Raw genomic sequence first — 13,640 nt, forward strand, 5'->3', positions numbered from 1 at the left:
AATATTTTAAGGGAGCATTTGCTTCAGCTATCCCATGGGAGTCGGCCTGTGAAGGTTCCTATAAAGTGGCTCACCATCTCAAGGCTAACATGCAGCATCAATTTGAATAGAAAGCGGAGCTCTAAGAACATGGTGGTCAGACGGACTCCTCTCGACAGGAGGAGAGGAGGGCTGCTGAGCAGGCTGTGCTGCACCCAGCGGGTTCTCCCCCATGTGCCCCATGTCCCAGCAATTAGCCTCCTTATTTCTCAAGTTAATGGCATAATGATGCACGGTTTTTCCTAGTGCCTCTGTGGTTAGTGTTGTGAAATATCAAAGGGTGCTCACTGCTGGAATTACCATTGTCCCTCTTCCCACAAAGCCACAAAGCTATATCACCACCCTTTGCAGGGACTTTTGCTTCCCCATCATTCACCACATCTAGGCAGTGTTGACAGGCTGTGAGAACAAATAGGCTGCAGTAGGGCAGAAGTAGATGACAAGAGGAAGGGAGTGAGGTTGATTAGAAAATCTAATCACCAAGTTCACAGAAGATGCAGAAGAAATGACTCTTCCCTCCCATCATTCCCCTTCTGCCTCCTGTCCCTTCTCCCCACCCACACAATTTAAGGTGAAAGGTATCACAAAGAGAAGAATGACATACTGAATTCCACTAGCCATGAGAGCAGTCATTGCTCTTGCAGGGGTCACGCTCCCCACCATGATCGCCAGGGCTCGACTGGCTCCTTTCTGAATGAACTCGCTGGTGTCCCCCATCTTCTGGAGCAAGACCTGAGCAATCATATCAACCTCGTGGTCCATGTGCTTCTTCATAGTCCTGAAGAGCTCTCCAAGAGTGCCGATTGCAAAGCGAGACACCTTCGTGCGGAGGTTGTTCACCTGGGGAAGTCATGAGGGGAAACATAAGAATCACCTTCTACAGAAATTCAGTTCCCCCAGATAAAAGTCTGAGGAAACAAAACAGCTTCTTGCTGTGTCCAGTGGAACATAAGAGCACAGTAAGAGCAAAAGACCACAAGCACAGAAACACACTTACTCTGACACCAACAACTTCTCTGGCACACTTATACAATACAATTTTAATGAGACTGTAGGCCTAAAAAATATTGTTTCAACTAGAACAAAGTGTGCTACTTAGCCCATAATGTACACTGCTTTGATTTTAGGCCCTTTCATTGAAAATAAAAAAAAAAAAATAAAGCAGGGGCTGGTTTTAAACTATAAAGGCACAATTCATAAAGAAAAGATAGAGTACAAGTAGTACTTTCCTCCTGTCCAAAAATGCAGCACTGGCAGTTTGAGCACTCAACTAGGAAAGAGAAAATATGGGCTCAAGTCTACGGACCAATTCACAGCAGGGACTTGAGTCCATCTGTGGCTCCATCTACTCAGCAAACCCAGCTGTTGGACTCAAGGCACTCTAGGATCCTGGAGATCACATACAATTACAAGCTGTGATCAGTGACGTTTTACAGCATTCAGTGCTGCTCTGGAGTGATCCCTGCTTCTAAAAGGCTCTCCCACAAGGGTAGGGAAGAAGCATGTGAGTTGTGCTTTATTTGAACGATACTTTGAAGGACAGACCAGTGGTTCTTTCTGCCAGACTTAGTTGTGCCTGTTAATAAAAAATTAACCAGAAGTGCTTGTGAAACCAAAATCTGGGACTGGAGTGAAATGAAAGCTGAAAGATGTCTCTGCACATAAGTGTGTAGAACAAAGAGGAGTAGATTTCCTCAGAAATATAAAAGTGATATAAAAATCAGATATGCTAAGCTAAAAGGGCTTCTTCTCCTAACCCTGATCTCAGAGTGGGAGAATCTGAGTCCTGAATATCTAAACAGAAAGCTTTGAAGAGTCCAACAACACAGGGGCTATTCAAGCCTCCAATGTCATTAAATATTGAATAGAAGGACCGATTTTCATGGAAATGAGCTAAGTCTTACTGTCTTCTGCAAGCAAAGGAAAATTTAATACATTTGGCAATCATGTAGCAAGAGCACAAGGCAGCTGGTTCAGGCCACAGACAAATGCCAAGCTGGAAATACAGCCACAGATGTTATTAAGGAGCTTAGGTTGAGACCTCTCTGTTAACCCTGAGAGATGAGAAAGCGAAGCTGTGCGTGACTGCCCTGCAAACCCTACAGCCAGGCCACTCCAAGCACCCAGTGGCTGCAGTGCAAAATACCCCCCGTGCACAGAGGTAACAGATCAATAGAAAGGGCAAATTACCAAGAAGCATGCAGAAAGGAAGGAGAAGACATCTTCGGGAAACACTGGAAAATAAATACCTGCGGTCAATGCCCCGGGATGCTGAGGAGGAGGAGGAAGTGGGAGGAAGCTGGGAGGCAAAAGCTGCAGTCTTTAATTATGATTTAGGCTGTGGCAAATCACCTGATTAGTGTCTCAGTTTCTACATTTGTATATTGCGTTATAATGACACCTAGCTCAAAGAGGAGACAGACAGATGCCCTACATACCAGTAAATATAGCTGTATGTACAGACAGATCATATAGATATGTGACATAGCTATTAGAAAAATGAGGTCTAAAAATAGCAATGGAGGCAGACAGTGAGCACAGAGGTAAATAAACAAGCACATGTCTACTCTACACCCCATGTACAAGGTACGTGGGACACAATTAAACACAATGTTGTTACCTCTTTGGTAACTGCCAAGGAAACATCATGAAGTCTAGAAAGAAGGACTTCTGAGTGGCAGATAGCCAGGCGTCTGACGCTGAATAGTCCCTTTGCCTTCTGCTCCCTGAAAGGCAATTACCAAAAAGATTGATTTTTCTCACCACCCAAGAACTAGGCAGCACCCTCTGAAATTACTAGGGTGTCAGCTTAAACAAACAAAGGGAGGTGCTTCTCGTACAGCACTTAATTAAATTGTGGAACTCGTTGCCACAGGATGCTATGGTGGTCAAAAGCATACATAAATCCAAAAGGCAAGTACATGGTTTCCAAGTGCATGGGTTAATTTGTGGCTGTTAAAGAAGACAGCCTTTCTGAAATCCCTGGCATACAAAGTCCCTATGTTGCTGCTTCGTAGAAGCTGGGAGACTGTGCCATGTTTCTGTTCCTTGCACTCTCCCTGTCCCTGTCTCTGAGATACAGTCCCGCCTGGCTGTTACTGTGGCATTTTCCCTCTTTGCCATCCCAGAGGACAGTTCAGCAGTGAGAGTCTACACTGCCACTCCATAGCTGAGTTTGTACTCTGCAATCTAGTAAAAAAAAAAAAAACCAAAAAAACAAAAAACAAACCCCAAAACAAAAAACCCCACACACAAACAAACAAGAAGTAGTACATCCTAAAGATTCCACACTCTTCAGAGTAAGAGGAGCCAAAATGCTGGATTTTCCAGAAAATCCCTACTTACAGCCACACATTATTTAAAAGTAGTAAAAACCTACATCTTTCATCACGTTCTTTGTGAAGGACCTGAGCTACATGAAGGCACACGATGCAGTTACTGGCTTACTAGGACTGCAGGGTAGAACTGGGGACCCATCCCCACTGGGGTCCCCGAGTGTAACCCGGACCCCCCCACGCCTGCAGCAGCTCTCTGCACCTCACAGGGCACCAAACAGGAATGGGCAAGACAAAGGGGAGAGCAGCAAAACAAAGTGAATGCATCATGGAAGATTTTTTCATGGTTATCCCAGTGTGAATGGAGCCCCAGTGAGTGTATGCTGACCCAGAAATCAAAAGGACAACCACTATCACCTGAAATTTGTAGGAATCTCTTCCTGTCTGTGTCTAATTTCAGGACACACTGATTATCAACAAAACATCTCTGGCACGTAATAAGCAGTGAGGAGGAAAAAGTTTAATTCTAAAAATGCAAGATTCCTAAGGGATTTTTTTTCTTTTTCCTTGTCTTCTGCCATGAGCCCTTCAGGAGATATGACAGGCTGAGCAACTCTGCACCATGTCTCAGTCCATTTCTGAGAAATAGGAACTCCCTGTAGGTGCTCCTGGGACTCATGTGCAGGTCACAGGGAGGTCCCGTGTCCTGCTGCTGCTGCCAGCAGTGGGACCAGAGATAAATCCTTACTCAATCCTACCCAGACCAGTGACCTGAGGCCCCCAAATCTCTAAACTTAAGAGCACTTCCATCCTGCTTCTGGCTTCAACCAGCAAATCATCTTATTCCACAACTAACTTTCTTCCCTGAAGATTTCATTTGCAGCTACACAGGGCAGAAAGAAAAGCTAGAAAATAGCATGGACCTGCTGTGGCTGTAGCACTGCTACACACCAAGGCAAATAAAAGGCAGCTCTCATATCTTTATACTGTGACTGCTTTGGAGTGGTTTCACTAGTTCTCTTTGGACATCTGGGCTGTCTGGCCTCAGAGGCACTAAAAAACCCCATTTCTAACTTACCTTTACACTGAGAGAGAGAAAGAGTGAACAGGGTTATTTTCTTACCAATTGTCGCTGCTCAGCCATGTGAGCGCATTGAGCAGCTCCTGCTGTGGGTAAGGGAAGGGTCTGGCTTCCCGGGCATTCCCTGACTCTGCCTCATCTCCCCACTCCAGGAAGTCCAGAGCAATGGCAGGCAGCGAGTTCACTGTAAGGAGAGGGTCAGACATCAGCATTACTTACTCCAGGGCAAGGCACCCCACCACTGAGCAGACTGCAAACTCATCTCCCAGCCACCACTTCGTATGGGTGCAAACTGGCATTGGTTCAGAGACTTCCCTGCTGGCTGGCTCATTGCTTTCCCCAGCACCCAACCATCTCCCAGTCACCCCCAGCTGGGCACCAGCTCCTCGTGTAATCACGAAAAATGCAGAGAGCCAGCTCTCAAGTCCATACAGGTACCACAGCCAGCTTGCAGATTCATAGTGCTGCAGAACGCATGCTCACTGGGAGCGATGCCACCCAGCAAGACGTGCTGTCCCAGGAGTAAACTCCTGAGATGTACACATACCTCCCTGTTACTTGGAGCACTGGGGACAGAGCCACCCTCTAACTTTCTGAGGAAACACCTCCAGCTGCCCACAGTGAGCACCGAGCCTGAACAACTGAGTCCTGCTGGGCTCAGGTGAATCCCAGAGGAGCAGCCACCAGGAAACAGTGATACCTCACCCTCTAAATCTGACAGTGCCTCTGTTTCCATTTACTTCAAATATTCTAGACAGCAGGCAGCTGAGCACACGTACATTTTAGCATACTATTGGGAAAGCAGTAGTTTATGGATTTTGCTGTTTTCCAAGCGTTATGAATATTTACTATTTCAGAGGTACCCACTGGCTGTATTTTGAAGATGCTGAGGTGAAATTTATTTGTCATCAAATGTACTTGTTTGCAAACTGTGCGATGCCTAAGCTTTCTCTTGTGGAAAAATGCAATTTCTGGTCTAGATAGTTGTGACAAAAAAGCCTTCCAAATGTGAACTGAGAATAAAAATATGTAAATATAGATGCAAATTGTTGGCAACCACACTCTCTTGATGATAAATATACAAGGTATAAGAAAATTCAAATGACAAATGCATTTGTTATGAAACCTATTTGTCATCAAAAGCACCATAGGTCAAAAATTTCATGTCTTGCACTCAAAAGCTCATTTTCTAAAGTGTAGATGAAAACATCTGAGCTGCCTAAAAGTATTGAGTATAAATATTGCACAGAATCTAGATGAACTGATATGGACTCTGTAGGGTTTTTATGCTACCTTGCGTGTTCTACAAAGTATGGAGGATGGAAGAACTGTAAAATCAAAAATACTCAGATAGGGACTAATTTGGATGTCACCGATATCGCTGTCACTGGCTTCAGTGATGTCACTGCACAAGTATATACATACATACATCTATATTCAATATGAGAGCTACATCAGTCTAGTTCTGGTCAATTTTGAAAATCAGAGAAGCAGCACTAGAAAAGAGCATTCAAAGTATCGTTCCTAGCTCCCTTTTTCTTAACTTATGCTACTCAGGATCATAACACGAGGCAGGCTACCCACCAAGCAGAGACAAGAATCCCTATGAACTCACTATCTGCCTTATATTTATTGCAGGTAGCAAGCAGCCTGGGAGCACTGGGCAGCCTCTCCTGTATGTCATCTGTTACACACAGCCATTGTATTTGAGTGGGGTAACAGAAGAGGCACTGCTTGTTGCCAGTTTGCATTGCAGGTGGTGGGATGAAAGACGCTAGAAGCTGTTAAGCACTTCTAGGTGCAACAGCGTGATTGTACCAAGTCACTAATTTCCACGCAGAGACAAGCCATGCTGCAATAGTAGAAAAACTGGCTGAAGAGCCAGACAGCAGCATAGGCAGAGGGCCAAGACGGTGAGTGGCTAATTGATCATGGTGGTACACATATGTGCACAGTGAGCACACCCTGCCAGACTGCACCAGAGCTTAACCCTGCAGTTACAGCTGCCTCCCAATTCCAGTGTTGTATTTTGGACTATCACTATAGGCAAAAGCTGGAGCTTAAGGCTTTACCACTACTTTATTCAGCTAAACTTTCCAATGGATCTGTAATGCTCCAGTATGACCAAGCAGGAGCGGATCCAAAGCAGGTTTGCTCTCAATCCTCAGGACAGGCTTTGGACCCAAGAGATCCTACCTGTGGTTGAGGAATGAGGCAGTTTGTGCTCCTTGTGCAGGGAAAGAGCTGGTGCAGGGGCTACAGTGGAGCAGACTCACCTGAGGACTTGCGTGGGATGCTGCCACCCCGTTTGACGACGGGGATGCTGGGCAGTGAGGGCCTGTTGACCCGCTTCCTCAAGGCAGTACTAGAGCTTTTTTCTCTGCATGCATTTCTCGTGGTGCAAGAGCTGGAACCTGCCCCATTGAGAGGTGGTAGGCCAAAGCCTGCAGAGACCGAAAAGGACTTTGTAAGTGGAGAGTACTAGACAGGGTGGCTATGGGCTTAGAAAGGTCTAGAAATCTTGCTGCAGCTGTGTAACATCCCTTTGTTGTCCCAAACAACTCCAAGCATAACAGTTGTACGCTAACATGGGACAGTGATCACAAAATCATAGAATAGTTTGGGTTGGAAGGGGCCTTTAAAGGTCATCTAGTCCATCTGCAACTGGATCAGGTTGCTCAGAGCCCCGTCCAACCTGACCTTGAATACCTCCAATGATGGGGCATCGACAACTTCTCTGGGTGACCTGCTCCAGTGTTTCACCAACCTCATCTTCCTTATATCTAGTCAAAATCTATCCTCTTTTAGTTTAAAACCAAATGCAGTGATGCTTTCCCTAAGAAATAATGAAAACTCAGTACTGCTTTTCTTTTGCTTTCCTGTGTCAGAGGCTGAATAGGGAAGTTACATTTGTGGGGCTCCCACCTCAGCACTCCTCACCAGAACTTCAGAATAGCAAGAAAAAGAGCAGATAACCTTGCCTGATGTCCTTGGGCTGAGTGCTGACTCTTAAGTTGGCTGCTGCTGTACTCATGGTAGCACGTGCAGCAATACAATCAGAGCCCATCAGCTGCAATTAAGTCACTAACGCTGCTTGCTCACGTGGGTAAAACACAAGCACAGGCTAAGGGCTCCAGCATGGCTCTGCAAGGCGAGCTCCTCAGCAGGGAGTAGCGTGAGCAGGATAATCTGTCCTACCACATGAACAAGATCTTTTGCATTTTAATTAGAAATAGTTTAATTTTGTATCTTCCAGGTTGCACCTTGGTTGAAAAGCATTCTTTTGGACTCACCCATTCACATTTCCTGGAGGCTGCTCTCAATTAGAGAGTCCGAAGCCCCAATGTAGTTTGTAAGACAGAATTATCTAGTCTGAAAGACTTAATAGGAGAAGGAAGAAAGGTGATATTCTGTGACTGACTCAGTGTGGGCCATGGGCAAGACACTTCATGTCTCTGTATTTTTCTTTGGAAAATGGAAATAAATCCTATTCTAACTTCCACTCAGACGCAAGTGTAACAGCCTTCCAGTCTGATTTCATAGACATTTGCAACGCTATGCAAATAGCAAGCAAGTGAACAAAAAGGCCCACAACTATAGCAAACACTTACTTTCTTTGTCTGCATCCTCAGGGTCAACAGTCTGTGTAGGGAGCTGCAACGACTTTTCCTTTTCTCTCTCTTTCTCCCTCTGTCTATGCAAAAGCTCCATCTCTTTCATTCGCTTCTGCTGTATTTTCTTCTGAGCTGACTTGGACAAGGTAATATGGATCTAGTTGCAAAGGAAATACATCATGGAGCATAAAGAGAAATACACAAACCACACACAACACCTTATCAGGAGCACAGTGATAGAGTGTCATAGTCTTTAATTGAGCTCTGTATGCATCCCAATAGTTTCATAAGAATTCCTTCTTTCCTCACCTTGGCATACAATTACACCCAGTGATGTATAACACTTTATTACCATAACCTTCCACTGGTCCAAGGTACTGTTTCTCAACCTTTGTCAGGAAGCCTTGCTTGAACCAAGAGAATCACAGGAGTGCTCCAAGATGAATGAAGAGCTCACATTACTAGTGAACAGACAGTTCAGTTCCTACAGGCCAGGGCAGGGGAATAAAACCCATCTGTAATTTGCTGTTTCTTAACACTCATGGCCAGGTAATTGCATCTGCTTCTCATTTCCTTGCTTCTGAAGGACTCAGCTACTGAGAGCACAGGAGTCCAAAAAAGGAGCCATGTGAAAACAAGTTGGAGAAACATTGCTCTTAATTAATAGAAAATTTGAGAATGAGGGGGCTTTGAGATACAGTAAGAAAGGTAACCAAGGAAAAGCAAGCTCTCCCATTTTATTTTGCAGACTTGCTTACACTCAACATTATAATCTTTGCTTCTGTGCTTCTAAGCATGCGTTTTGCACATGTTCATTGATGTGTAACTTTTCTGCCATTCAGATCTGCTCTAAATTGGCCTTCGTACATAAAGAATGCTTCTTGTGTAACCTTAGCACCACCTCCCAACCAATGACTTCTGCACCAGTGAAAATACTCAAGCAATTGCTCTGTAGCTGTCAAATGTATTCCCAAGAGAATCCTCTCTCCAAGACAGAAAGATTATGATTTTCAGTGACATTTTGTGCTAAGCCAGCTCACCCCTGTCCTTAGCCCTTACCCTTCCATTGCTGTCCTCCAAGTCATCGTCACTCAGAACAGGAGGGCTCATGAGATGATCCATTTCCTTGGCCTGACTCAGTGGGAGGCCTGTTAATGGGGGCACAGGTTCACATAGATGTTCAGCAGACTTCACGTCACCAACAATGTGATGCTCGAGAACAGGCAAGATGGGTTCCAGAGTATGGAGATCTGATAAGACATGGATATAGATTGTGTATGAGAACAGCAAGGTACATATAACTTCTCCAAACAGATGGGGTACTACCATATTGCACTGGCAGCAGAAATGACTGGCCATCAGACTCGAACCTACTACATGATAAAGGCCTCAGCCCTTGGCTTCTGGTGAGCAGCTGTGTTTGATAAGAGAAGAGCAGAGAAATGAAGGCTGCCCTTGCCAAAAAGATTCTTATCTGTTCCTATCCATTTTGATTTTAGTAAACATCATCTTTTTCCCAGTTACTGAAAGAACTTCCACTTTTTAATAGCTATATGCCTTTGTAGAGGTACGAATCAACAATTCCCCCTCTTTGCTGGGATATTTTAGATGGCATTTAAAGAAAAACTTAGGATTGCTACAGTGTTACCAAAACCGGAATTGTGTTCTTGAAGTTAGAGAATTCATTTTCCCCCAGGGATTTCATTCTAAATTGTGGCAGATCAGCCCACTTTCTGGGCAGCCTGACGAAAGGCTGATTTTCTTAATGGGAATAGCACAGTGCAGCTCATTCCGAAATACTCTCCAACAGAGCTGTTAAAACTCAGAGAACTAATCATTCCTTACATGGCTTCACAGATGATAAAATCATGTGATAGCCAAGCAGTAAAAAAGGAATAACTTTCTTAAATCAAGATTTTTTTTTCCCCGCAGAACAGTCAGGTCAATAATAAAAGAGAGAGAGAGATGGTTTAATGATATTGCTCATTTCTAGTCCAGAATGTATCCAGCAAAAATATCACCTTACTTACTCAGCAATACTTCTCCCTAGTTGCATTCAGCATCCTAGCTGCATATCAGCAATAATGGAATCATTCCTGCGGGGCATACCCATTATTTGGCAGAACTAACACTGAGCTGAGAGACCAGTGGATCTTATCCCTTCTTCTGCATCAGCAAAATTATTTGTTAAACTCTCATCTCTCCTATTGCTACAAACCCACAGATGGCAAAGGGACAGCTATGGTGTCATTGAGGTTTTCAACTTTAAAATATTGGCTGACACAGATGCACCAGACACCACATTTTGTCTTGCAGAGCTCTTATTGCTAGTGATAATGCGAGGCAGGGAGGGGGAAGAAGCCAGTAGGCATCTCCTACCCCAGCCTCAGTTTGCAATACTGACATATGCTGGTAGAGTAGGGGAAGAGATTTGTAATCATAAACCTAACATATGTGGTAAATGAGTTGCAAAAAGGAAACCTCAGTTCATTACTCAGCATTTAATTTAGGCTTGTGTTTGAAGAGGGTGGAAAGCTCAGATCCTGCATAGGCTGGATCCTTTTTAAAGTCTCTTTCTCTGTAAATGGAAAATTCACAAGGACTTCTGTGCTGGTTTTGGCTGGGGTAGAGTTAATTTTCTTCATGCAGGAGGAAGGAGTGGGAACATTTCTAATTTCATGCAAAATGCCTCAGTTTTCTCCAATCTTTGTGATGTTAGAGAGCATGCAGGGAGATAAAAGGTATGAGCATGAGGTAGAGGAACATTTTCTTCTCCTGCTGTGCATTTCCGGGGCCCCAAGGTACCGCTCCAGCTCCTGCCATTCATAACCCCATGCTGGAGTCATTTTCACTGGATCACCAGAGCACATTTCCCGTGACTGGGCTCTGGGGGAGCCATCTGAGCACATCAAGGAATTGAAAAAAATTACAGGATGATTTTCAACCAAACTTCCACAGTGCCACCCATGGGTCAGGATTCCTATGGTCATTTTAGGACAGCCATGCCCTGTACGCACCTGGATGTTTAAGGGTCTCCTCTTCGCTGCTGCTGCCTGATCTTGGCCTTAAGAAAATGGAGGATAAAAGAATATATGAGGAAATAGAAAGAGATGGGGGATGGGTAGCATTAAAGGAGGCAAACTTTCTTAGCATGGTCATTCTGATGAAGGAGGAAATGCAACCCATAAAACCAACAATATGCAAAGCCGGTTAATTGCCATTAAACTTGCAGTTTCTGGAGTTACACAGAGCTCATCAAGCTCCAGCTGAAACACAGGAGTCATTCTTCAATTTGGGCCTTAACTATCTCATTCTGCTGTCTCTCCTTTTGGAGCTAAGTGGCTCTCACTGTTGCATACATCCTTTCTGAATCAGCAAGAGATGTTAAGCCAATCGTAAGTTTGTATTGAGGGCAGCTACCTTTATACTCCAGAAGACGAACTTTGCCTGCCCATGCCTTAAACTGATGACAATATCTTGTTACACATGGTAGTACCACTGCTGTCTCCTAAGAGTAATATTACAGCTCCCTGCTCTTTCAAGAAGAAAAAGGGTTTTTCCAACACAACTGGTAGGTAAGTATATTCAGATTGCACTTTAAAAGCCATGCTGAAGCTTTTAAATTGGAAATATATTTCTGTGACTCCTTATTTATTGTTATAACTAGGATAAGGTTGACAGCTAGATTTCCTCTCACATATCCAAGCAAATACCTTTCCATCAGTTACAGCCCTATAACTGTTCTCTAGCACCTTGCCCCCTTTGATCTTAAAGCCATATGTAAATATTAAACATCTATAGAATTATACATCTATAAACCGAGATTTATCTGGGCTGTCATTTCACAGTGAAGGCCCAGACACAGGGAAGTTACGACTGACATTTACAGATGCAGCATTTGAATTTGCAGACAGCTATACTATAGCCAATATTTGCCCTAACATATTCTTGCAGGTACAGAAATTGGTGGTCGAAGATCACACACAGAATCAGATGTTGTATTCAGATCCATGCAGTACAGTTCCCAAATAGCATCACAAAGATACAGAATGAATCAGTATCAGAGTCCAGCGAGGACCTGCTTTTAGGGTACTCTTAAATTCTGCCTCCTCCTCTCCCCCCCGCCACCCCTGCTCTTAGAGTGTATGATGTTGGTTTTGACATTGTGCTGGATCATCATAGATACGCGAAATGGTGAACGCATAGAAGTTTGCATAAATATATTGGAGAGCTGACTATGGAAAATAACCTCACTAGACAAGAAGGGTGAGGTGAATGGCCTATTGGAGAAACAGACACTTTGGCTTACCTCATCTCCAGGTCCTCTTGGAAATCCAGGTCCTGAAAGCTTGGGAGAGGCACTGCAGCTCTGCCAGGAGCCCTATGAGATGGTCTTGCTGACTTGGGGATAGGGGGAATCAAATCCACTCGCAGTGATTTCTTCCCATCCCCACCACTGCAGGGCAGCGGGGAAGCCTGGAAATAATAGAACACAGTACTCAGCTTGAGCATCCAGCCTTCCCCCTTTGATGCCACAAGAAGTTTAGCCATGCTCTTAGCTAGGACTTGGCGGGAAAAGAAAAGTCAAACTGATGGAGCAGCTTGGCCTAGGATGGGCAGTGGAAAGGGAAGTGATGAGGGAGAGACCATGTCCCACGCTGTTGCCACTTCTCTCCCCTTGCTCACCTTTCTGTCAGTGGCTGCATTCCCACTTGGCATCTATCTGCTTGGTGTAAGGATATTCTGGGGTGCCATTGCCTCTATTAGCCTTTCTGATGGTGCGGGAATGGGTTTAGATCACTATCCTCTCACTGTCCCTAAAGCACCTACCAGCCATTGCTGAATTCCAGCCAAGTCCCCATAAAGTCATTTTGCTCTTCTCAAGCCCATAATTTTTTCTGCTTCTGCCCTTCCTACAGTCCCCCACCAGCCTTTCGGTCCAGATGCTAATGTGCTCTCTGGATGCTCAGTGCTCTCCAGCTCCCACACAATTCATCATCTCAGGCTCACTGTCATTTATGAAGTTCAGCAGAGCTCCCTACCCTGCTGCTCTGTGTAAGGTCTCTGCCTGCTGAAATTACTTCAGGCTCCCCATGCCATTGCTAGGAAGGGGGGTGGAGGGAGCAGGGACAGATGCACACCCTTCCTTAGTATCCCATCATTCTTGTCACAGCTAAAGAGCCAAATTAGGACCTGTTCAAACACCAGCAAAACTGAGTTAATGTCAGGGATACATCTGGCCCTGTATCTGCAAGGCTGAAATAAAGTACGCTAACCTTTTATTGGTTATCCTGTTCACAAAAACTGTTATTAATCTGCCTTCTGCCCACCACGGCAAAAATCAAAACAATTGCAGCTTCTGTCTCTCCTGCAAAGACAATCAAGTGGATGGGGTCTGGAGTCCATTCCCCATGGCCAGAATTGCCAGTTCCCATCACTTACCCCTGGGCAGACCCATGGAAAAGGATGAAGCTGCACAGGGGCCACTAAACCCTAGAAATATTATTAGAGATAAGTATGCAGAAGTACATGGCTGTACAACTCAAAATCTAAGAGACAACCTAAAGTTGAGTTTGTAGAACTGCCTGCTCCAGCAAACATCTTTTTCCATCTAAACCAGATAGAGCTGAT

General features: G+C 44.6%; 1 protein-coding gene across 4 annotated transcripts in view; it reads right to left on the reverse strand.

Annotated features, from left to right (window-relative positions):
• The window catches only part of TOGARAM2 (TOG array regulator of axonemal microtubules 2), a 56,524-nt gene that overhangs the window by 12,804 nt on the left and 30,080 nt on the right, over positions 1–13,640 (reverse strand). For 3 of the 4 annotated variants that reach the window (XM_054821455.1, XM_054821452.1, XM_054821454.1), the window contains 8 exons: positions 12,319–12,485; positions 11,027–11,073; positions 9,069–9,259; positions 8,007–8,166; positions 6,672–6,839; positions 4,438–4,579; positions 2,660–2,765; positions 644–879 (listed from right to left, as the gene is read on the reverse strand). In XM_054821455.1, the coding sequence (XP_054677430.1) occupies positions 644–879; positions 2,660–2,765; positions 4,438–4,579; positions 6,672–6,839; positions 8,007–8,166; positions 9,069–9,259; positions 11,027–11,073; positions 12,319–12,485 (1,217 nt within the window). The remainder of the gene's footprint in view (positions 1–643; positions 880–2,659; positions 2,766–4,437; positions 4,580–6,671; positions 6,840–8,006; positions 8,167–9,068; positions 9,260–11,026; positions 11,074–12,318; positions 12,486–13,640) is intronic. The other variant, XM_054821456.1, reaches the window with a different exon arrangement.

This window comes from Grus americana, chromosome 3 (assembly GCF_028858705.1).
Source record: "Grus americana isolate bGruAme1 chromosome 3, bGruAme1.mat, whole genome shotgun sequence".
NCBI lineage: Eukaryota > Metazoa > Chordata > Aves > Gruiformes > Gruidae > Grus > Grus americana.